The sequence below is a fragment of the Corythoichthys intestinalis genome, chromosome 20, assembly GCF_030265065.1.
Source record: "Corythoichthys intestinalis isolate RoL2023-P3 chromosome 20, ASM3026506v1, whole genome shotgun sequence".
Taxonomy (NCBI): domain Eukaryota; kingdom Metazoa; phylum Chordata; class Actinopteri; order Syngnathiformes; family Syngnathidae; genus Corythoichthys; species Corythoichthys intestinalis.
This window is the reverse complement of record NC_080414.1, coordinates 32,510,278-32,536,260: the sequence shown is the minus strand read 5'-3', so window position 1 is coordinate 32,536,260 and position 25,983 is coordinate 32,510,278. Positions and strand designations below refer to the sequence as shown.

Genomic DNA, 25,983 nt, shown 5'->3' with positions numbered 1-25,983 from the left:
GCTGCATCTGACGGAAAGTCACTCGCCGAATGTTTTGTACTGTGGTTTGACATCAAAGACCAAAAATCGTTCTTTGTGACGTCGCGCGAGGTCTTTGGTGCGTCACGCGAACGTTCTTTGAAACGTCACGCTCTTTGATCACGATTTCAGTTTTAGCGCCATCGGCATAGGATAAGTAGGCTGCCATCTAGTGGAGGGGGTAAAAAATTTCAGTATAGAGGAAGGTCGGTCCACCTGGGGCATGACCCCCCCCCCCCGGTAGATTTTTAAAATTTTACATTTCATTGTAAAATGCATCGATTTCGTGCACATTGAGAGAAAATTAAGAAAATGTGTCTAGACTATGACTGTCTGACTTGGGGCGCTCAAAGCACTGCAAGGCTGAAGTGGAGTTGGATTCATCTTCTGCCCTAGCTAGATCAACCTGAATAAACAAATGAAAGAATTTATTTTTTAAAGCAAGTTTTATGTATCCAATTGATTATAACACATATCCCCTGTGTCTATAAAATAACTTCATTGGTTATGCCATAATTAATCTTGCCACACAAATAATAAATTTCAATGAAAATACAATAAACATTTCAAGACAAATCCTGTATACATAACCTTAATTGGAAAGTATTAGGCAGAAAACAAAACGATATATATCATATCAATTTACCTACCTAAACTTTAAAGTAAAACCATTCATTTTATTAATATTTTGTTATATTTCTTCTGAATTAATATTGCTGTTGCGTGTGCATACGTTGTTTTACAGCTAAAATGTTTTTTCCTAAGAGAGGGATTGTAGGACTAGAATACTGTAATTTGACACGATTGCAAACGGGGACATGGACTAGCTGGCACTAACCCTTTAATTGCCCTTGATTTCATTTAAAATGTAGCTACCTGGTGGATAACAATTGCCAATATACCTAGCAAGTAACCCTATTCATTCAATCTCAGCCCGGGGGCAACTAGAAAGTCCGCCAAAGTTCTTATCGCTCTATCCTGTCCCTTCGTGGACAGTCTTTCAGACAAGTCTTTTAGAGTCACAGCGCCTTGCGGCAATGGCCTACTTCTTCTTCGTTCTTCTCCGATCAGATTGGCGGTTAACAGCCAGGCGTATTGCTGCCACCTGTCGGATTGGATGCAAACTGGAGATAATCATAGAGGATAGGGGGGATAAAAATAGTGACGTGTGTATGGCGGCGGTGTTGTGCCGAAAAATAGCCGCCCCGCGTGAAATGTCCCCCCCTGACGGGAATACTTATTTATAACGCTTTATTGAGGTGAAAACATCAAATGTTGATTTACGACTGTAAAATCAGTTTTAAATAAATAAATTAGACAAAATACTAGTACTTTATTTTACTAACAAAATGTGGACTGGGCCACATAACCATCTTTGAACAGAAATGTATTAGTCTACAGGTTTTCACGACCATATCTCAATGACAATCACACAGTTATGACATTTACTTCAAACAGAGTAAAATAATACATATATTCACGGTACAAGAAAATCGTTTCCATGTCCATCGATTGGTAAGAAAAAGCTGTAAGAGTGACGTGTGGGCGCTCAACAATAAAATAAATAAACAAATAGATCAAATAAATGCTCAATAAAGCGTTATAAATAAGCGTTCCCGTCAGGGGGGACATTTCACGCGGGGCGGCTATTTTTCGGCACAACAACACCGGAGCACTGGCTGTTCTGTGATCCTCCAGAAGCTACAGATTACCAGTCCGCCTCTGTTATGGTGTGTCAGGCGATGGTTGGGTTAACATTGTTTTATATTTGATGAAATAATGTTGACAAATAGTTGATTTTTGATTGACCGGGAAATATGATTGAAAAGTTATTGAATTATGGATGAGCGGGAGTTATGGTCAAAAATAGTTTAAAGGTAAGCCTGGTGCTTTTTATCAGCAATGATGTCTTCCGGAAGAATGAACCGCGTTTGTCATCAAAGTAGTATATTAAACGGTTTGCCTGACACAACGATAAAAAGTTGCCGAAATTGTAAGAAACGATGCATTTGCTGTGATTGGCATACAAGCGAAGTCTTATGAAGCCTGGATGTTAGCAAAGTAGAACTTAGTTCGGCAAAGGTAATTGTTTTTCCAATTAAAGCGCTAAAATCAGTAGATATTACAAAAACGAGCCTTGTTTAAATTAATTTACTTAACACCAAGGCAGCGCGGTCATTTCCCCATCATAGCTAGCTAACTAGCTAGCTCCGTTCTTACATGTAGCCGTAATTTATTTGGTTTGAGATTGGCTGGGAAACTCACTTCCCCAAATACTGAAGTATGTTAAACAAACCTATGATATGTGGTGACTCTTTGTTGGACATAATTCACCCACCGTAATTGTGTGTCTGATTGGCCGAGCGCGTTATCGGCTGCGTCACAGTCACATGACTAGACACCATAAAGAGCCGCGCGCGTTCCGGTTCATTAGAGAGAGTGCACGAGAGTTCACGGAATGCAACACAGCAATTCGAGCAATAAAGACTCTTAACTAAGCAATCCGCTTCACTCACTGGTGACCCCGACTTGCCTCGTTGAAGTCTCAGAGGCATTTTGAACACTTTTTTGACATGGCGGATGCCAGCTTTCTCGAGCTACCGAAGTTCGACGAGTCTTCTGCGGCCGCGTGGTTGGCTAACGCGGAGGAGCAGTTCGTCCTCCGTGGTGTTTCCGACGACACCATGCGCTTCTACCACGTGGTGGCCGCGCTCGGGTACTCAACGGCGGTTAGAGCACAGTGCTTCGTGGTCTATCCGCCGAAGGTGGGCAAGTACACGGGGCTCAAGGCGCACCTCCTCAGTCTTTTCGAACCGTCATACAAATTGACTTCGTTGACGCCCACGGTGCCCGCCTCGAGAGCCCTGCTGCCCGAGGTACCCGCCATAGATGGTGGCACTTCCGCCCCGGTTCCTCGCAGCTGTACTGCTGTCCCGGTACCCGCGCCACCGCCGCGCGCCTCCGCTCTGGCTCTTCCCGACGCCAACGTTGCTGTCTCGCCTCCGGCCCCGCTCTCGCTCGCCTCGGCTCCGTCGCCGCTCTCCGTCGCTACGCCCGTCCCTGGCTTTCCCGGCAGAGGCGCCATTGCGCCCGCTTGCGGCCTACTCGACGACGCCCCGTCCGCCTCGGGCCTACTCGACGACGCCCCGTCCACCTCGGGCCTACTCGACGGCGTCCCGTCCGGCCCTGGTCTACCCGGAGGCGTCCCGTCCGGTCCTGGTCTACCCGGAGGCGTCCCGTCCGGCCCTGGTCTTCGGCCCTGGTCTTCTCGTCGACACTGCGCCTGCTCTTGGCCTTCCTCACGACGTCATTCCTGTGCCTGCGTCTCTGGCCACTGCTGACGTCGCTCCAGCACCTGCGCCTTTGGAAGTCTCCGAGGTCGCCCCTCTACCGGCGCCGCTGGACGCCGCCGTCACTGACCTCGCTCCAGCGCCTCCGGGAGTCTCCGAGGTCAGTCCTCAGCCTACGCCGCTGGCCTTACTGCTGTGCCGGCGCCTCCGGAAGTTTCCAAGGTTGCACGTCGGCCAGCGCCGGCGAACGCCGCCCCCGACATCTCTCCTCGTCCACCGCCTTTGGACAACGATGACGTCGCTCCGGTTTCGGCGTTTCCCCCGCTCCTGCTACGACCGGTCGACCTGGTTCGTCTCGCCTGTCGCCCTTGTCCACGACCGGGCGACTCCGACCGCCACGCCGGTCGCCCTCGTCTGCAGCCTCGACCGGGTGGTGCTGCTCGTCGCAAGTCTCGACCGCTGCTGAGCAACGCGTGCCGCCTCTCTCGGCGTCCGCTTCTCCGGCCTCGCCTCCTCGTCATGGGCGTCCTCCAGACCGTTCTGCTCGGACGTCCCGCATCTGGCGTCCTGGATGGCCGCCTGATCGTTGCGTTCCGTCGCCCGCCGCCTGGCATCCTGGGCGTCCTTCAGACTGTTCTGCTTGGGCGTCCCGCATCTGGCATCCTGGTCGGCCGCCTGACTGTCCGATTTGTCGTCTTCCACAGACGCCCCGGCCGCGCAACCCTTCCGTTCCGTACTGTTGATTCGGGTTGTGCCTGGGTGAATTCTGGGGGGACCTGTGTGGTGACTCTTTGTTGGACATAATTCACCCACCTTAATTGTGTGTCTGATTGGCCGAGCGCATTACCGGCTGCGTCACAGTCACATGACTAGACACCATAAAGAGCCGCGCGCGTTCCGGTTCATTAGAGAGAGTGCACGAGAGTTCACGGAGTGCAACACAGCAATTCGAGCAATAAAGACTCTTAACTAAGCAAACCGCTTCAGATACTTGCTTGAATTCCTATCAAGGAATTCACTGTGAATGCCGTTTTGTTGGCATTTTTCAGATTCATTAATTCACAGCGAAGTTAATCAGACTGAGGAGGAGGCTTGAGTTTGAAATAAGCAAAGGTGGGTAGTAACGCGTTACTTGTACTCCGTTACATTTGCTTGAGTAACTTTTTGAGAAAAATGTACTTCTAAGAGTAGTTTTACGAAGCCATACTTTTTACTTTTACTTGAGTAGATTTGTGAAGAAAAAACGCTACTCTTACTCCGCTACTTTGGCTACACAAGAGTCAAGAGTCGTTACATTCTTCCTCTTTATTCTACATATATATATTTTTTGCTAGCAATGCTTGCCAAGAGTAGCGCTACAATGTCACCAATGAAACGTCGCAACAATAATCACATGACTCCATTACACCAATCAGAGGCAAGCTTGCCTTTCCGTTCTCGCTCAAACCGGTTCAATCATTAGTCTTTAAAGCACCGTAACACAGGAAGTATTTGACGTACAGCGCTGACCTCAACATGAATCAAAAGAGCGGATTTAAAACTCCCAGTTTTTATTTGGCACCGATTAACCACGGAAAACCGGAGATATTATCCTTTTAATTTCATAATAGTAACGATGAAGGAACTACTGTATGCACTATCCAAACTAGGAACTATTTTCTCCACTAGAGGGCAGCGCACTCATGCTCTTTGGACGAATAATGCTTCATTACTCTATTTTTTCTCTAATTTTTTTTTTTTTTTTTTTTAATTTCTTTGGCTTAATGGGGTTATGTAATGGGTTATTGTACAGTGTAATTATAACAACATTTCAAATATATAAGTTTGTTCTGAGGAAAAAAAATACTCAAATTACTCATTGCTTGTATTCTTTTCACTGGATACTTTTTTACTTGTACTTGAGTACTTTTTCTGGATGACTACTTTTACTTGAGTAATATTTTTGAAGTAATTCTACTGATACTTGAGTAAAATTTTTGGCTGCTCTATCCACCTCTGGAAATAAGTTTACCGAGCGTTGTCTATTGTTGTGATTCAATTAAAAATAATTTGAAATCTAGCCAAGTTTTTATTATTTATTTGATATATGGCGGAAAACTCAGGTGACTTGAAGTTCCGCTCTGAGATCCCCAATTTGGCCACATTTCAAAATTGTCCTATATGCATGTGTCAGGTGAAAGTTAAAATCTCAATTTTCTGGGGGACTTTTTTTTTTTTTTAACAGGAGGGTATTTAAAAAAAGGAGAGCATGAGAGAGCATAATTATAGACACCATGTTTTTAATGAAATATTATCGAGTACATACCTTGTTTCAATCCAAAAACTCAGTGTAGCATGTATCACCAAGTGTCAAGACATAGCTGTGAATGGCCACAGTCGGACTTTTTGGGGATTTTATAGGTGAAACATGGTAATATAACAAGGGTCACGATGCAGAAATCGCAGACGTCAAGAAGTGGTTGAGATTTTTTAAACATTAAAATATTTTTTTTTGTTTGGCTCGATTATGAATCATCTAAAATACAATTAAGTGATGAGGTGACTTACACTTTTTTTTATTGTAACATTTTGATAAAAGTTTAAAATATGCGAGTAATTTTTAAAATAGTTTTTAAAAAAAATTAAGACATCAATTAATGATTGTAAGCTAAAAATTACAGACATTTCGAATAATATAGTAATTACCTTCTTTTTGTGGCTGGGTTGAAACAAAAGTGGTTGCGCAGTGTCTGTGAACGGGGTCTCCAGAGTATAACGGACGAATTAAAAATATTTTGGGGGCTTAATGCGCCATGAAACTGCTATGGCAGTATATAGACATATTGTTCTATCAAACACAACAGTTCTTTTGGCTTAAAATACAGCACTTTTATTTAAAGAGGGGTGCAAGAGCAGAAACTGCTTTTTCCGCCTAGTCTGTTTTTCCGCCATAAACATATTGTTCATGTATATTCTGTCAGCCTAGCAGTTTTTCTGTCTGTAAATAAAGCATGACCTCTAAATATGGGCAAATTTGAAAGCATTCATAGTATCATGGTTGAAAATGATGGAAAACATAACATTGATTTAGCGTTGTTCCAATTTTATTAATAAATGAAATGACGCTTAGGTTTCGTAACGATTTCAACTTTGGAACAACAATTTTCGAGCGTGCAAAAGTGATGACAATCAACGATGTAAGATTGACAGCGGAATGTTGATTTAACATCTTTTTAACGTCGGACTGCTATCTGGGAATGCAAACTACAGCTAATCTACACAAAAATATTTTAAATTAACTGCTTATAAATATAGTAATTTCATGCTAACATAACCAAAAGTCATAAAAACAGTGACACAATTATGTAGCGTGTCCAAAAATATACTGGTGGATGCATGATGTCCATTTCATTATATTCCAAACAGATATCTTTCCCTATATGTTCGTGCATATCATTTTTTTTAACCACTGCAACTTTTCGGGCATAGAAGTACTGACAGGATATGCCGGTTGTAGTCGACAAAGGCGGCAGGCTGTCGGCTATCTTATGGAGGTATATTTGTGTCTTTACTATTCAATTAAAAGTTGCTTCAATCAAGACAAAAGTCGCTTCAACCCAAAAATATATTTTCAATGAAAAAAAAGTAACTTCAAAAAAAAAAAAAAAATAAAATAAAATAAATTTGAAATTTAAAAACTTTTTTTTAAATTGAAATTTGTGTCTTTATTATTCAATCAAAAAATAAGTTGCTTTAAAAAAAAATAAAATCGTACGAGTGACGTGTGTGCGCACCCGCAGGGGGTGCATTTTTTGGCACAACGCTGCCTCGCATCGAAATCATCCGCCTTAGGTGCGCTTTTTTCGGCTTGGGCTCCAGTTGACGGCTCGGGCCCGTCAAGTGGCGGCCATGAATCTTGCTTCATCATGCTTTTAAGGCTTACGCCATTGGCGTAGTCTCTTGTCACTCAAACATGTCTGACCAATAGTGCAAAGTGAACATTTTTCCTCTTTAATAAGAAAAAAAAAAGGTTGCTCAAAACTTTTTGCACAAAAAAAAAAAAAAAATCAAGTAAAAATATTATTTTCAAAAAAGAAAAAAAATACAGGAGTACAATTGTATTTTTCAAATGAATTTTTTTTAAAAAATATTTTTTTTGATTCAAGCAACTTTTTTTGGGGGGGGGAATTGAATGAATTAGACACAAATGTCCTACCCAGAATATGGCCCAAACACAAAAAGGTTTCAATCAAAGAAAACGTTTCAATGAAAAATTAAGTGTGAAAATGCAAATTTTTGAGTCTCAAATATTTTATCGCATTCAAAAACTTTATATGGTTGAAAAAATTTTGATTGATTTTTCTTTAAATCAGGGTTAAAATATATATTTGTTTGAAGCAACTTATTTTTTGATCGAATAATTAAAGACACAAATGTACTCGCTAAAATGTGGCCCAAACGCAAAAGAATATTAACTCAATCAAAAAAGTTGTTTCAATTAAAAAAAAAAAATCAAATGCATTTATGTAAGCTTAAAATTTATTTTTGCATTCAACTTTTTAAATGTTTTTTTTTTTTTTGATTGAATAAATATTATATATTTATAGGCGATATATTGATTGAAGCAACTGTTTGATTGAATAATACACAAATCTACCAGTACTTCCATACTACCTTTGATTCAGAGGATATTTACTTGCAGTTACACCAACTGACCACTGATCTAACTCGAGTATGGCAGCTGAGAGCACTCTTGAGGTTGTTATGCAGTTAAACCATAGAAACACATGCATTAAAGAGAACGGTAGGTTTCAGTAGCTGTCTACTGTATTGACCACTACGCACCAGAGGGTTAATAAATGTATTGAACTTGGGGATGATTGCTTTCTTTTTGTTCCTGAATTGTGTCGTCTTCTATTCATTACAGAACCTGTGAAGAGAAAATCCAAGAAACGGGTGCCCAGTTTGACGTTCTGCATATTGTCTCTGTGCTGAAAATGATGCATTATTAAGCTTCATGATGGCTACCACCTACCCTTAAAGAATAAATGTGCATCCATTCAAAAATCTGGTGGAATGAAAACCACCTCTAAATTTGAGACCAAAGTCCCAAGTTGTCATACAAATGTAACACATTAAGAAAGCAAAAAGACGTGACCCTGGAGAGACATATTTTATTACATCTGTCATATACTTCAGGAAACAATATACAAAGCAAGAATGGGAAGTGTGGTGCCGAGTCATAGCCTTTAAGATGACGAAATGGTGGAAGTCAAATTTGCAGCTTGGGGACCACTCAGTGATTTAACAGTGGAGGGCAAACAATAACAAGGATGGGACATGCTCGTTGAGGATTTTATTTTTATCTTTTATTTAGTCAAACAGAAGGTCAAAGAAAGCCAACAGGATAGGTAAGTGTAGGCGAATGAGACTTTCAACAAGGCACTAGCATCATAGCAAACCAAACCCAACACTCAAATAAAATAACTGGGGTTCTCTTTAGCTTAACATGTTTACTATCATACATACAATTCACATTTTACCTTGTTACCACACAAACCTCAGCTCAAACACGCCTGTTTGCTTCTTGTCCCTTCCTACACCGAGTGCAAATCAAAGTGTAGATCTCTACAATTCTTTATAAATAAACCCTTTGAATGTTGTCCACTTCGACTGTACAATGGAATGATCCTGCATCTTGAAAAGGGAAAATATTCAAAACAAAACCTGTGGAAACTTGGAGGTGTTTAGGACCAGGATGAAGCCAGTTGAGGGGTGCGGGAATGATGAAAGCAACATCCAATCTAGTTTAATCTTATGGAATCACACACAACCACACCACCAGGCACTATTTTGTCAAGCGGGCGACCAGAAGCTGCAAATACACCACCCAACCGTAAGGAGCAGTTGTGTTGGACTTCGCTGGAAGGGATGTCTCACCATGCCTGAGTGCACTTCACCCCAAGGGTGTAGAAGAGGAAAAGTCATCAGTTCCTCAAGGTTTGTGAAGGAAAGGAAAATGATACCAGTGTTTCTGTGTAAATGAACAACTCCAAATATCCTTCTGTGATCAATGAACAACAGGAAGCTGCAGATGAGTAAGCATGAAGGTAAGGCTGACTAAAGAACGTAGCCGCCTACGCACTGATTAGTTTGGACGTGAAACGTTTTGATAGACATGGCTTTCCATGGCTTCATTCTACAAAACATATTTACAACATAGATAACATCTACAAGAAATCTACATATATTTTTTGGGGTCTTTTTTTTTGATGTTTTTGTTTTTTTTCCTTAAACAAAGCAGAGTTGTAAATAACCACTCCTTTCCTTCTCTCTTGGTTCTTCACTGCCCTAACGGTCCAAAACTGAACCAACAACAGCTCCTGTGTGCGCGTGTTTAAGATGGGGCTCGAGAAGAACTGAACAACTGCTCTGGCTTCCAGCTATGTGCAATGGGTTTTCCTCCACCTATACCCTTTTTTCTTTAACCCCCCTCCGAAATCTGCTTCGATTTGTGAAAAGTTCTCAGACCATGAAGGAATTCTGATTCTTCAACTTTTCAAGTTCTTTGATTTGCTGTCTTAGAAATAGGATCCTGTGGGAGGGACAAACAAAAAATGAGTTATTTCTGGAGACTAAAACAAAAGTCGATGCTCGTGTGCTAAAGCAGGGGTGTCAAACTTGTTTTGGTTCGCGGGCCACATTCATGGAAATTCCATCTCAGGTGGGCAGAACAAGCTTATTTTGGGCCAAATAAGTTAGCTCTCTAGCTGCTATTGACCGCGGTCAACGGCCAATTAATTTTGACTGGGAGTCAAAGTTCGTTCATTCGCTCCTCCCAGGCAAAATGGATTGGACGTCGAGCACCGTCAATGGCACCAGGGTCTCGGCAGGTTTCAACAGGCCAAATTTACAACTTTTAAACTTTTTAGAGACCATATTGAATAGTTTAAGACTCATTTCACATCAATACTGGCACAAAACATAAAAAAAAAAAAAAAGGGAAAATAAGCGGGTAGTGCAAGTAGTGCTTTGTATTTAGGCTTTGGCATCCTCAAAAATCGAAACATTTAAAAGCGAGACTAAAGCATGTTCTGTTCTTAATGTGACATCAATCGATTTTTTAAAAGAACTTTCAAAATCATATTTTAGGAGACAGACATTTCAATACCTTAAAGAGATCCACAGATAGACTTATAGTTCTTAAAAGAAAAATGTTAGTACAAGTTATTATAAATTGATATTGAAACCCCTCTTGATGTTTTCGTTTGACAATTTGTAAAATTATTTTAACTATAGGTCGCCATTGTTTTTGACGTCACAGGGCTACGCTGCCAGAATTCCACCTTTCACTCTTAAAAAAAAAAAAAAAAAAGAAAGAAAACAAAAAAACGTCAATAAGGTAGTGATTTAAATACGCCACAAGGTGTCAATGGCGAGTTTTACATTAATTAGGGATCAAGCCAATGAGTGCGTTTTTTTCCCTTGACTGACACTGTAGTTTCTTTAAGCCTCAGTGGGAGAGAGAAAGGAGAGTGGACACAGGCATTCAGATTTGTAGGTCAGACCGCACCGTTTATTGGCCTAAGCTTCGGCAACTCTTTCACAACACACACAAGTATCATATCGTGAAAATACTACAAAATTCATACCTCTCAAAAAATGTCACCAAGAAGAGAAGTGCTTCAATCTGTACTACCACTATTCTCACACATCTGCCATAACAATGCAAAGAGAACTAGCATTCACAATCCAAATATATGCGCAAAATACACATAAAACCTAGACTTTGGTCAACATATAGTTAAACATTTTAGCAACCCCTTTAGCTCAACAAATACACTGAATGGCAATATTTAGTCACAATACACAAACCATGATGCTGGAAGCCATTTTCAGGAGTCTTGTGAAGACAACACTCAAATGAACGTGAATCACAATAGACCCAGTCTAAAAAAAAAAAACAAAAAACAGGGAGCTACTGTGTCAGTCGAGGGACAAAACGCACGCATTGGCTTGATGTCATATTAATGTAAACTCACCATTGACAGCTTGTGGTGTATTTAAATCACGAGAGTTTCTGTGAAGTGCGGCAGCGTGGCCCTGCGACGTAACCACCCTGCGACGTCAACAACAATGGCGAGCTACTAGTTTATTTTTTGATTTAAAATTTTACAAAATTTATTAGAAAGAAAACATTAAGAGGGGTTTTAATATTGAATTATTATTACTCGTACTAACATTTATCTTTTAAGAACTACATGTCTTTTTAGCAGTGTTCCTTTTAAAAATTCAAATTACAGGTAGTACCTGGCTTACGACATACCCGATTTGCGTGATTTCGACTTTACAACCCCCCCCACAAAGTCGCATAACAGTGTCTCTTCCGCTACCTCTCAGCATTGACAGTACAGCAGTACTGTATATTATTTGTCATTTAATTTCTAATTAATTTAAATAGTTTTGTATGCTATGCACATTTGGTATTTCATTATACCATACAGTGGGGAGAACAAGTATTTGATACACTGCCAATGGGAAAACCCATTGACAGTGTATCAAATAGTTGTTCTCCCCACTGTATGTGCGGTCTGCTTTCCTTTGTTGCACTCACACTTGTTTGATGTCAAACCAGCGCTACTCTCTGATAGTTTCGAGTGTTGCTTTCGCGTTGAGAAGCGGGGGTGAATGCTTGGCTATACCCCTTACCCGTACCTCGCTATTAGCACGCTAGCTTATTGAGCAGCAACTAATAGCTGCTGTTTTTCTTGTCGAATTTCCCAAGATTTGGACCTTATTTCCCCTCGCTATTATTATGCAGCCATTTAGGTATGTTTTTGTAAGCAAATATGTCTTTGTTGATTTAGTTTATATCATTATTGTATGCTCTTTGTCATTAATGTATTTTATTTTCTAATTTCATGCTCATGGTTTGACGGTGACAAATTAATAAATGTCAGTTGTAAGAAGAACTATGGTGTGATCCATGTTACCGGAGAGAAGTAATATGTAACCATCTGTCCATCTCTTATTCTATTAATATTCAAATATAAAATTCATTAATACATGTTTTTGGATCGTTATTTTAAGTACTTAGGGGTACTTAAAGGGTTCATTCCAATTTATGCGTAAATTCAGGTTACGTCAAGAAGGCAGAGAAACTAAATGGCGCGGGCTTGGCGATGACAGTATGAATGAGCTGCAGTGTGCATGTCAGGTAGAACAACCTCACGGGCCGGATTGGACCCTCTGGTGGGCCGTAAATTTGACACCCCTGTGCTAAAGCATTCTTACCTTTGCTCGCGCAACGTGGCTTGTATTTCACTGACTCGGACCAGGGAACGCAGGTTTTTGAGCTCTGTGCAGTTCTCAGACATGCAAATGCTGCCCATCGTGTGTGCCTCTTCACGTAATCTTGACGCCTGTAGCACAAATGGTTTTATAAAAAAAAAAAAAAAATTGTCAAAATTCAGAGATGGTGCCATTAGTCCTCGAAGACTTTCTCTAGCACAAACGTGCTATATAAATTTGCTTGGAGATTATGTTTGAGCGGCTGGTACGAACCTGTTTCTCTGCGTGCTCAGCAGGCCAACCTTGGACATGCTTGATAAGATTCTCGTTGAAATGAGCGGCAAGGGTGGGTGTGAAAGAGCAGGAGGGCCGGGTTGTTGAGGTGGGTGTAGCAGAGGCAGATGAAGGTGCATTACTGCTGCTGCCAGGTGCAACATGGTTACCGCCTGGAGAGGGACTTCTTTGACTGCTGGGGTTGATAACATAGGCGCACAGTTTTAGATGCTCTGTCCTGCACTTGTTCATTGAGAAGCAGTCACTCTTTACACAACTAATTTTCATGCACTTGTTTTATGTTCTTTAATATCATTAGGGTTTTCCAGGTCATATTAATATTTCAGGTAAAAAAATACAACTATATCAAACTAATCTCCCCAAAATGTCAAAATAGGTTCAAAACCTTGGCTTCAGGGTACATCCACATTGTCACTAAGGCTGGGATCATACTACAGGTCTTAATGCACAAATCCGATTTTTTGCCATATCTGTTTTTTTGGCGTGCCCGTTCAGACTGCCTTTGTCCATTGAGACCGTTCAAGTATCACGCATTCGCACTAATTCGCAGTCCGAGATGCGCTCAGCGAAGTGACCCGCATGCGCAGAAGCATCAAAACAAATTACACATGCTAGCTGTATGTCATTCCAGAGTGATCATATTTTGAATTCCAAAAAGAGGACACAAATAACAAACATTAATAATCCCCGTTTGCGTTTAGTCTTATATTCAAAGTTTATGTGGACTGATAGAACGCATAATGTGAACTGATAGAACGCATACACACACACACGACAGGAGCCTTGACATGTGTGCATGAAATGATGTGGGTGCATCACTTTGCCCCGACTCGGCCATGTGTGCAATGATGAAATATTGCTCATTCGGCACACAGAATGAAAATCGAAAATTGTAAGGCTTAATCTTTTCATTTTATTTTTTTTATGACTGTAGTCAAGCCCGCTTTGTGCTTAAAAGCAGAGTTCAAGCTAGGCGCTAATGCCTACATGGCTGCTGTCCTCCGTGCCTCTTGCTCTTTGCTGACGTAATTGCTGCACGAATTCCGATTTGGGAGTCTTGACAGTTCAGACCGCCTGTCACGTTCTGAAAAAATGTGGCCCAGATCGGATTTGAACCACATACGAAAGTAGGGCTGCAGCTATCGAATATTTTAGTAATCGAGTAATCGACTGAAAATTCTATCGATTAATCGAGTAATCGGATAAAACAAATATATTTTTAGGTGAAGAGCAATTATAATTATACATGAGAAAACAAGACATTTCATCTAATCTTGAACCATTTTCAGTCAATCCATGTCTTTATTTTCGATGTATATTGTAGCTAGAATTAAAAAAAAAAAGTAATTCACTGCTTTCACTCAAAAAACTTTTAGATCTTATTTAAAAAAAAAAAAAAAACATATATATATTACCTAAAAATGCCGTTACGCTTGATAACACACATCACTTAAAAGTTAGGATTTTTTCCCACGTGTTTCAATGGAATTTCTCTTTGTGTCAAGCCATTTTTAAGTTCTAGTTAAGTTTTAAGTTAGTCTAAACTGTAAGTCCTGATAGGATTTTGAGTTTTTGCAGTGTTCAAAATAAATGTATGATACAGGCTGTACTGGAGCACATTAGGGACCAGTGCTACTTGGTGTTTTATCCAGCAATGACTACTGAGCTAAAATTGATAGTTAGCATGATTAAGTTTTTATTTTACACCCTCATCACTCCACAATGCTATGTTATGTTAAAGCCTGTATGTAAGACACGTTAGCCACGCAACGACAGTGGTCATAATTAATTGAAAACTAGTCCTCCGCAGGGCTAACTTTACGTGAGCTAGTAGCGACAGTAACGTTAATCTTATTTATTAGCGCTTAGCGCTCTTTATTAGCGCTTAGCGCTGTACTGCTTTAAGATGGCGGCTGTTTAATAACGCTGCCCAGACGCGGCCGAGTCTGTCATTGCGCATCTAGTTCAACAAACATGTGATCTTTATGAGACGCATCAGACGCTAGCTGTTACCAACGTAGCATCGTGCGGGCTAGTATTTGGCAACGTCGGCGTCGTTTGTGGCGGCTGTCAGCTGCAGTAAGTTTTTTTTTTCCCCTTCTTCCTCTCCGCACGTGACAGCGCGTTGTCCCGCATTAAAAGTAGTCCGAGCAAAACGTGACGCTTAGAGCTGTCAAAATAAACGATTACTCGAGGTGAATAAAATTACTCGGATCAGTTTTTAAACTCGAGTTACTCGAGTTGCTCGAGTACTCGTTTCAGCTCTATACGAAAGTGACTCGGATCGGATTTGAAATGGTCCACTTCTATGCGACTTGTCCGGTTCAGACTGTCAAGTTAATGCCTGACTCGGGTCGGAAAAACACGAAAAAATCAGATTCGTGCATTAAGAACTGTAGTATGAACCTAGCCTAAGTCAGGCTATTATTGCTGCGAGTTGCTCTGTATTGTGTAAGCTCAGTTGGATAAAATTATTTCTTAATAACAGTGTCCACAAAACCAAGAAATGGGCTAAGTTCCAGGGGCAGTTTACATGGCGACTCTGCGTGCATATGGTGTCGACGAAGACGGAAGGCGAAAACGAAAAATTCTGAATACTGCCTCCAAAGTGAAAGAATCCGATTGCGGGGGGTTGAGGGGGGCTTCCTCGGCATGCATATCAAAGGCTCCTGCCGCGCGAGACCGCGCTGTTAACGTCAGCACTCGTACACGTCACATTGGGCGTACGCAGCACTGCTACTAAACATTAAAAACAGCAAATATGGCGGAATGTCAGCTTTAATTTACTGTTTTAATAATATTTTTAAATTAAATATGTTGAACGTTTCAATTTTTGTGCCTTTTTGAACAAAAGAAAAATGACATTGCTTCGAATGGGCGGGCATATTTTTTTCTGGGCTGAGGGAGCTTGGTGGGGTCAAAGTGCATCATTCTCTGTCGCCCGGTAAATCTGCACTGTCCCCTAGGGCTTGGCATGAATACTACATCGTTTTCATGCTGAATTGCGACATTGTTCAAATGGAGACGCAAATGCAAAAGCAAATTTGAAATTGTTCGTATTCTCAGAGAGTCACCATGTAAACGGCCCTCCAGTTGCTAAATACCCAGTAAACTATTTTACACCAGTCACGATTTGTTATTTATTAATTTCACCTCATGTTCAGATATTGCAGTAACTGCAACACAAAAGTACTAGTAATGATTCAGGCAACCACGTTTCCCACAACGACCACCAGATGGCGAGACGACAACCTGCATTGCCTAACAGCTACTAAAGCATCTTGAAAGGCAACAGAATCCATACATGACAAATACACATTAGTTCCCCCTACATTTTTAGAGTGGTTGTACAGTTACAATTGTACCACAAGTGAATCAGACATGAAAAATGTAGGGGGGAGTTCGGGGGTTGTAAATTATGACATGAGCTTTTCTTAAATCACAGGGAACAAAACAACACATCCTCAATTATTGTGTAGTGCTTCTGCAATTTGTCACACAGAGGTGGCTCTTACCCTTGGCGCTGTAGATTGCGTGGTGATGCTGTGGTAGCATCATGTGTGTGCTGCTTATCACCAGGGAGGGGTTGCTGGGATATTTGCTGGGAATGAGACGACTGCTTGACTGTTGGCGTGCTCACCTATGAAACAATCAACCGATGGGCAACAAAATGATTAGGCTGGATTTTCATTGAAGGTGCAACATTTAAATTTTGACAACTATATTAGTTTTTTTTTTTAATTTAAAAAAAAAAAAAAAAAATATGTATGTCGGAAAACACAGACAAGAATGAAAAAGCAGTTTCTGCTCTTGCATTCGTCTTTAAAATAAACTGTATTTTAAGCCAAAAGAACTGTTGTGTCTGATCAGTGGTCTCCAAACTATTCCACATAGGGCCGCAGTGGGTGCAGGATTTCACTCCAACAAAACAAGACCGCACCTTTTCAAAAATCTGGTGTTTTCTAAGTGTAATCAGTTGATTGCAGTCAGGTGCAGCTTGTTTTAGTAGAAACCACATTAGTTAAAAGGTCTGTGCTTGATCAGTATGAACAAAAAACAGGACCCACAGCGGCCCTCGAGGACCGGTTTGGAGACCCCCGTGTCTGATAGAACAATATGTCTATATGCTGCCATAGTAGATTCATGGCGCATTAAGCCCCCAAACTATTTTTTACTTGTCCATTTTACCCTGGAAACCCCCATTTACAGACGTCGCGCAACCGTTTTTGTTTCAACCGAGCCATTAAAAGAAAGTAAGTAATTATATTTATTATTCAAAATGTCATTTTTAGCTTAGAATCATTAATTGATGTCTAATATTTCGTAAAAAAAAAAAAAAAAAAAAAAGACTTAAAAATTGTTCACTCGCGTATTTTAAACTTTTAAACAAATTATGTCACAATGAAAAAATGGTGTCTCTAAATAAGTCACGGATATCTGCCTCGTATCTATCGCTTAATTGTATTTTTTTTTTTTTTACTGTCGCATTTCCCCCGATATGTTAGATCGGAGTCCGGCCCGGGGGCCAAATGCGGCCCGTGGGCAAATATCATCCGGCCCCCAGCCTCTGTCATAAGATCAATAACGTCTGGCCCGCAAACACTTAATACATTGGTCAGCAGTACAGCTACCAGCATATGTAGCTTACACACTAAATGCTGATCCTCATTGACCCACTAAAAGGCAGCAGCACTCTAAGCAACATTACCCCGTGTGATTAAGCCTGTCGCAATATGCAATAATTCCATTTATCGCACGGTAAATGAAAATGAAGGCGGTAATTTTCCCGCTGCGATTTATCACCTCACGTACGTGTGCGCGCGCGCGGGCGATGTGCGGCGGACGTGCTGTTAAAAGTTCGGCTTGCTTGTTACCAACAGCGCAATATGCTTTTACGAGGATTCCCTTTGTTTTATTGACTTGTGGGTATGTTCGTTTTATATATTTGAGTTTGCGTGACCATCATTCAATGGGGGGAGGCGGGGCCGAGTGCACTGTCAGCGTACATTGCTGAAGAAATGAGACCGTTTTACCTCTGTTTAATGTTGTTTGACACTTAGGCTAGGTTCATACTTGCCTGGTACACCAGACTCACCGCTGTTCCAGCTAGTGAGTCTGGCCACCATTCACGCGGATACAATTTCCAGGGCGGCGCAAGCCACAGCAAAAAGACAGCGGAGTGGACCAATCAGCGACGGGCAGACGTGACGTTAGTAAAATGACGAGGGAAGGACGAGGGACTTGCGCGCGGAAGTGAACATACGAAGAGAGCGGAGTTTATTCAACATGGCTAGCGCGAGACAGACTGTTGTCAATGACTCGTGTCGATGTGTTTTTGGTAATTTAAAACTGATTTTACCGTGGATGGGAACATATTCTCGGCTCTCCCGTTCACCATCTCTGTTGTGGAGACGACTTTCGACGCGCAAGAGTGACGTTGCTCGTTAAGAATACGTCACGCAAATAAACGAATCTGATTTGTCGATTGATTTTGTACCTGCTCGAGAGGCCGTTAATGGGCGGGTTCCTGGACTATACTCTCAGTGTTTGAAAAATACAGGGAGAATAGTCTGGCAGAGCCAGGCAAGGTTCATACTGCAGGTCTTAATGCACGGATCCGATTTTTTCGTTTTTTTCCGACTCAAGTGAAGCATTAACTTGACGGTCTGAACGTGACAAGTCGCATAGAAGTGGACCATTTCAAATCCGATCTGGGACACTTTCATATGTGGTCTAAATCCGATCTGGCCCACATTTTTCCAGAATTTGGCTGGCGGTCTAAACTTTCAAGTCTCCTGAATCGGAATTCATGCAGCAATGATGTCAGCAAAGCGAAAGCGGCAGGAAGGACGGGCGCGATGTAGCTGAGCATTAGCTTCTAGCTTGAACTCTGCTTCTATGCACGAAGCGGGCTTGACCACAGTCATAAAAAAATAAATGAAGAAAAGGATAAGCCTGACAATTTTCGATTTTCATTCTATGCGCCGAATGAGCAATATTTCAGTATAGCTTACATGGCCGAGACGGGCCAAATTGACACACCGACGTCATGTCACGCACACGAGTCAAGGCTTATGTGCGTGCGTGTATGCGTTCTATCAGTCCATATAAACTTTAAATAAAAGACTAAACGGGGATTATTAATGTCATTTGTGTCATCTTTTTGGAAATCAAAATATGATCACCCTGGAATGACATACAGCTAGCATGTGTAATTTGTTTTGATGCTTCTGGGCATGCGGGTCACTTTGCTGAGCGCATCTCGGACTGCGAATTAGTGCTCATGCGTGATACTTGAACGGGCTCCAAGGACAAAGGCAGTCTGAACGGGCACACCAAAAAAACAGACATGACAAAAAAATCGTGTTTGTACATTAAGACCTGCAGGATGAACCTAGCCTCAGTGAAGCCAAATTTTTGTTACTGCTACTTAATTTATTTTTCTCTGTTGTTGTTGAAGTGCAGTTGTTTGTGTTACTACAACTTTATGCCTCTGTGCCTAAATGCTTAAGTTATTAAAGTGCAATTTTATTTTTTCTTGAAATAGACTTTTTTTTAAAAATTCTGTTCCTGTGCGGTATTGGTATTGTTGTCTTTTACTTAAAAGAGGCATGGTCTATTGTTTTTAGTTGTAATTTCTTAAAAAGTATTTTTGAATTTAAGATTAAACGTTTATTGTGTTTAAATGGGTGTACTTAATATTACTTAGTATTATTAAAATATACTGTATTCTTACTGTGTTATTGTAAATTGGTTAAAAAAAAATTGTGTGTGTGTGGGGGGGGCGCAATAATATCGCATATCGCAATAATTTATGAGAGAATTTATCGCCCACCAAAATTTGTTATCGCGACAGGCCTACGTGTGATCCTTTACCACCAATTTTTAAAAATAGCGACAATGAACAAAAAAAGTTGACTGCGACGGCCGCCGCTTCAAGGATAGGTGGAAATTGGACTATTTCTTCACTAAAATACACAACAACTGTGTCTGCCTCATTTGCAAAGAGACAGTCGCTGTTTTTTTAGAGTTCAAAATGTGAGGCGATATTACCAAACGAGACACGCTGACATGTACTACCAGATTACAGGGAAGATACGCAGCGAGAAATTGAAGCAACTTGAAGCTAGTTAAATTTCACAGCAGCAGTATTTTGCAGGAGCCCGAGAGTCGAAAGAGAATCCCACAAAGGCTAGTTGCGAGATTGTTGAAATTATGAATAAAAATAAAAAAATAAAGCAAATGTGACACACAGAATGGGCTGCTAAAATTTGCTTAAATATATTGTTCTACGTAAAAGACGTCAGCCAAGGTCGGCCCCCCACATTTTTACCACACCAAATCTGCCCCCCTTTGCAAAAAGTTTGGACACCCTTGTGTTAGATGATAAATAATAGATTCAAACAAAGAAAAAATGATTAAAAAAAAAAAAAAAAAAAAGTTTAAAAGGGTAAATACTAGTATATAAAAATCTCGACCACTTCTTGATGGCTGCAATTTCTGCATCGCGACCCTTGTCATATGACCATGTTTCACCCATAAAATCCCCCCAAAATCCGGTTGTGGCCATTCACAGGTGTCTTGACACTCGGTGATACAAGCTACATGGAGTTTTTGGATCGAAACAAAGTAAGTACGTGATAATGTCTCGTTAACATCATGGCGTCTTTAATTATGCTCTCTCATGCTCTCACCTCCAGTTAGGGTTTTGCCGTTTTATTTTTTTTTTCTATCTAAATACCCTCCTGTTCATAATTAGGGCCCGAGCACTAAGCGTGCGAAGGCCCTATTGTTTTGCAAAGGATTATTATTATTATTATTATTATTAGGGCCCGAGCACTAGGCGTGCGAAGGCCCTATTGTAATGCAAAGGATTATTATTATTATTAGGGCCCGAGCACTAGACGTGCGAAGGCCCTATTGTAATGCAAAGGATTATTATTATTATTAGGGCCCGAGCACTAAGCGTGCGAAGGCCCTATTGTTTTGCAAAGGATTATTTTTTTTTTTATTATTATTATTATTATTTTTTTTTTTCAGGGCAAATGAAAACGGCCAATTTGGAGGCCTGAACATGCACGAAAAGTCACCAAAATTTGCACATACGTCCGGAAAATTGTAAATTTCGATAATTTTGCAACGTTGCAAAAAAATATAACAAAATGGCTCAGTGGCGCCCCCTTGAAATTTTAAAATTGGCCTATAACATTAGGGTCTGTCAGCGTAGAGCAATGAAATTTGGGGGGTCTATACCTTGTCCAAAACCGCTCCAAAAAAGCATTTACACGCATATTCCAAACCCAACAGGAAATCGGTTATTTTGGATCAAATATGAAATTTTTATCGATTTACAGGGTGCACATTTGAGACCTTTTCGCCGAGGGAGTTAGTTGGATCATCTTCAAAATTGGTGAGACTGTTCAGGAGACATATGAAATCTTAAGTTTTGAAAATGGTGCGTTTTCATTCACGGGTCTGACCTGGGCGTGGTGCCAAAGTCGACCATTTTTTCGGCAAAATGACAAATTCAGTAAATGACTTATAGTTCCTTGACACAACGTTCAATCTTTTTCATATTTGGCATGTATGTGTGGTATCCCACCCTTAACACGAGTGCATTGAAATATTACCCATTAGGTCTAGCGCCCCCTAGTGAGAACAGGAAATGCCTTTTTTTACGAGACAGGTTCCTCCTCCAAGGGAAAAAAATCTGTTGACCTCAAACCTGCATCAGGGGAGCCTTAAGACCTGTGTTCAGGTGCCTGATGAAAAATATTGAGGTTTCGTTGAGGCGGAGGGGTCCAAACAGGAAAGTGAAAATGAACGTCAACAATTTGTCACGCAAAAAACTTTGAACAGTCATAACTCGGCAGATATACAACATATCTGCGCCAAACTTCCCGTGTTTGTTGAGAGTCATACCCTGAAGGTTCTTGTAGGGGTCATTTGCATCAACTCTACAGTGCCAACTAGTGGCGACAGAAAGAAGTTTTAAAAAAGGCCTTTCCTATTGGGTTTTTTCAACATAGAGCAAGGAAATTTGGGGAGTAGATACCTTATGCAAAACTGATCCAAAAAGTCTCTTGCACCCATATTCCAAATCCAACAGGAAATCGGGTATTTTGGATCGAATGTGAAATTTTCATGGGTTCACAGTAGGAGTTTACATTTGGAGGCTTGAATATGCACAAAAACTTGTACAAATTTGCACATACATGCGGCTTTAGATAACGTTCGATAATCTTGCAATGTTACGAAAAAATGTAGCAAAATGCCTCAGTGGCGCCCCCTTGAATTTTTCAAAAAGGCGTTTCCTATTAGGTTTTTTTAACAGAGAGTGATGAAATTTGGGGAGTCGATACCTTGTGCAAAACTGCTCCAAAAAGTCTCTTGCACCCGTATTCCAAATCCAACAGGAAATCGGGTATTTTGGATCGAATGTGAAATTTTTATCGGTTCACAGTAGGAGTTTACATTTGGAGGCTTGAACATGCACGAAAACTCACAAAAATTTGGACATACATGTGGCTTTGCATAACGTTCAATAATCTTGCAACGTTACGAAAACATGTAACAAAATGGCTCAGTGGCGCCCCCTTGAAATTTTCAAAAAGGCCTCTCCATTTAGGTTTTTTCAACGTAGAGGGATGAAATTCGGAGAGTCGATACCTTGTACAAAACTGCTCCAAAAAGTCTCTTGCATGCATATTCCAAACCCAACAGGAAATCGGGTATTTTGGATTGAATGTGAAATTTTTATCGATTTACAGTGTGCACATTTTACACCTTGGCACCTAGGGAATTAGTTTGATCATTCTCAAAATTGGCGAGACTGTTCATGAGGCATATGAAATCTTAAGTTATCAAAATGGTGTGTTTTCATTCACGGGCCTGACCTGGGCGGGGTGCCAAAGTCGGCCATTTTTTCGGCAAAATGACAAATTCAGTAAATGACTAATAGTTCCTTCACACAACGTTCCATCTTTTTCATATCTGGCATGTATGTGCGACATCCCACCCTTAACACGAGTGCATTGAAATATTACCCATTAGGCCTAGCGCCCCCTAGTGAGAACAGGAAATGCCTTTTTTTACGAGACAGGTTCCTCCTCCAAGGAAAAAAAATCTGTTGACCTCAAACCTGCATAAGGGAAGGCTTAAGACCTGTCTTCAGGTGCCTGATGAAAAATATTGAAGTTTCGTTGAAGCGGAGGGGTCCAAACAGGAAAGTGAAAATGACTGTCAACAATTTTTCTCTCCAAAAACTTTGAACAGTCATAACTCGGCAGATATACAACATATCTGCGCCAAACTTCCCGTGCTTGTTGAGAGTCATACCCTGAAGGGCCTTGTAGAGATCATTTGCATCAACCCTACAGCGCCAACTAGTGGCAATAGAAAGTCACTCGTTTTTCCAATACATGTCCAGTTCTTTTCAGGTTGGTCATTGTAATTTGAAGACCTATTGTAATACTTATTTACAGCCCATGTCCACGTGTCTCTGTCTGTTGCCGTGACGACCCTTTATTCGCCATTTAAAGGAAATATTTTTTTTCAAAGACTCAGGCAGCTTATATAGCCACAATATTTGGCACACTTCGTCGAATTGGCCCAGTTAGAAGATTAATTTTGGTTTTGAATAAGGGCTTGGCTGCACAGCTCAGTAGTGGCTCCTTTTTTGTAGTACTCTCTCCAATAGGGGTTTTTATCTCTTGGGTGTGGGAATGTAAATAGGCGACTTTCGAGCATGTTATGTTCTAATGAGATGATTAGAGAGGAGCATCTGCCAACACCCTGACCTGCACACAGTCCGAGTTGCGTGACGTCCGAGTTGCGCTAGATTGCGAGGGCCCGTTCAGTCCTGCTTGCAGGCCTAGTTATTATTAGGGCCCGAGCACTGAGCGTGCGAAGGCCCTATTGTTTTGCAAAGGATTATTATTATTATTATTATTATTATTATTATTATTATTATTCTTTTTTCAGGGCAAATGAAAATGGCCAATTTGGAGGCCTGAACATGCACGAAAAGTCACCAAAATTTGCACATACGTGCGGCTTTGCGTAAAATTCGATAATCTTGTGTCGTTTTGAAAAAATGTCAAAAAATGGCTCAGTGGCGCCCCCTTGACCCTTAAAATTTTCAAAAAGGCCTCTCCTCTCAGGTTTTCAACGTAGAGCAATGAAATTTGGGGAGTAGATACCTTATGCCTAACTGTTCAAAAAAGCCTCTTGCACCCATATTCCAAATCCAACAGGAAATCGGATATTTTGGATCAAATGTGAAATTTTTATCGGTTCACAGTTGGAGTTTACATTTGGAGGCCTGAACATGCACGAAAACTCACCAAAATGTGCACATACATGCAACTTTGCGTAAATTTTGATAATCTACAAAAAAATTTAACAAAATGGCTCAGTGGCGCCCCCTTGAAATTTTCAAAAAGGCCTTTCCTATTAGGTTTTTTCAACGTAGAACACTGAAATTTGGCGAGTCGATACATTGTGCAAAACTGCTCCAAAAAGTCTCTTGCACCCATATTCCAAACCCAACAGGAAGCCGGAAATTTTGGATCAAATGTGAAATTTTATCGATTTACATTTGAGACCTTGTCGCTGAAGAAAATAGTTGGATCGTCTTCAAAATTGGTCAGACTATTCAGGAGACATATGAGATCTTAAGTTTTCAAAATGGTGAGTTTTCACTCAAGGGTCTGACCTGGGCGTGGTCCCAAAGTCGGCCATTTTTGGGCAAAATACCAAATTCAGAAAATGATTAAAAACTCCGTGATACAACGTTCAATCTTTTTCATTTCTAGCATGTATATGAGATATCCCAGCCTGAACACGACTGCATTGAAATATTACCCATTAGGCCTGGCGCCCCCTAGTGGGAACAGGAAATGGCCTTCTTTACGAGACAGGCTCCTCCTCCAAGGGAAAAAAATCTATTGACCTCAAACCTGTTTCAGGGGAGCCTCAAGACATGTGTTCAGGTCCCTGATGAAAAATATTGAGGTTTCGTTGAAGCGGAGAGGTCCAAACCGGAAGTGAAAATGACCGTCAACAATTTGTCTCGCCAAAAATTTTGAACAGTCATAACTCGGCAGATATGCAACATATCTGCGCCAAACTTTCCGTGTTTGTTGAGAGTCATACCCTGAAGGTTCTTGTAGGGGTCATTTGCATCAACTCTACAGTGCCAACTAGTGGCGACAGAAAGAAGTTTTAAAAAAGGCCTTTCCTATTGGGTTTTTTCAACATAGAGCAAGGAAATTTGGGGAGTAGATACCTTATGCAAAACTGCTCCAAAAAGTCTCTTGCACCCATATTCCAAATCCAACAGGAAATCGGGTATTTTGGGTCGAATGTGAAATTTTCATGGGTTCACAGTAAGAGTTTACATTTGGAGGCTTGAATATGCATAAAAACTCACCAAAATTTGCACATACATGCAACTTTGGATAACGTTCGATAATCTTGCAACGTTACGAAACAATTTAACAAAATGGCTCAGTGGCGCCCCCTTGAAATTTTCAAAAAGGCCTCTCCATTTAGGTTTTTCTAACATAGAGTGATGAAATTTGGAGAGTCAAAACTTTGTGCAAAACTGCTCCAAAAAGTCTCTTGCACACACATTCCAAATCCTACAGGAAATCGGGTATTTTGGATTGAATGTGAACTTTTTATCGATTTACAGTGTGCACATTTTACACCTTGGCACCTAGGGAATTAGTTTGATCATTCTCAAAATTGGTGAGACTGTTCATGAGGCATATGAAATCTTAAGTTATAAAAATGGTGTGTTTTCATTCACGGGCCTGACCTGGGCGGGGCGCCAAATTCTTCCATTTTTTCGCCAAAACACCGAATTCGGAAAATGACTGATAACTCCCTCATACAACGTTCAATCTATTTTAAATCTGGCATGTGTGTGAGGTATACCAGCCTGAGCAGGACTGGATTGAAAATTTACCATTTGTGCCTGGCGCCTCCTAGTGGGAACAGGAAATGCCCTTTTTTACGGGACACACTCCTCCTCTAAAGGGAAAAAATCAATCTACTTCAAACCTGCATAAGGGAAACCTTAAGACCTGTCTTCAGGTGCCTGATG

At 40.9% G+C, this 25,983-nt stretch overlaps 1 protein-coding gene across 4 annotated transcripts in view; it reads right to left on the bottom strand.

Annotated features, from left to right (window-relative positions):
* Window positions 1-8,441: 8,441 nt before the first annotated feature.
* The window catches only part of waca (WW domain containing adaptor with coiled-coil a), an 87,999-nt gene continuing 70,457 nt past the window's right edge, over window positions 8,442-25,983 (bottom strand). For 3 of the 4 annotated variants that reach the window (XM_057824516.1, XM_057824517.1, XM_057824519.1), the window contains 4 exons: window positions 16,388-16,512; window positions 12,852-13,047; window positions 12,582-12,709; window positions 8,442-9,882 (listed from right to left, as the gene is read on the bottom strand). In XM_057824516.1, coding sequence (XP_057680499.1) covers window positions 9,813-9,882; window positions 12,582-12,709; window positions 12,852-13,047; window positions 16,388-16,512 — 519 coding nt within the window. In that variant the 3' untranslated portion in view covers window positions 8,442-9,812. The remainder of the gene's footprint in view (window positions 9,883-12,581; window positions 12,710-12,851; window positions 13,048-16,387; window positions 16,513-25,983) is intronic. The other variant, XM_057824518.1, reaches the window with a different exon arrangement.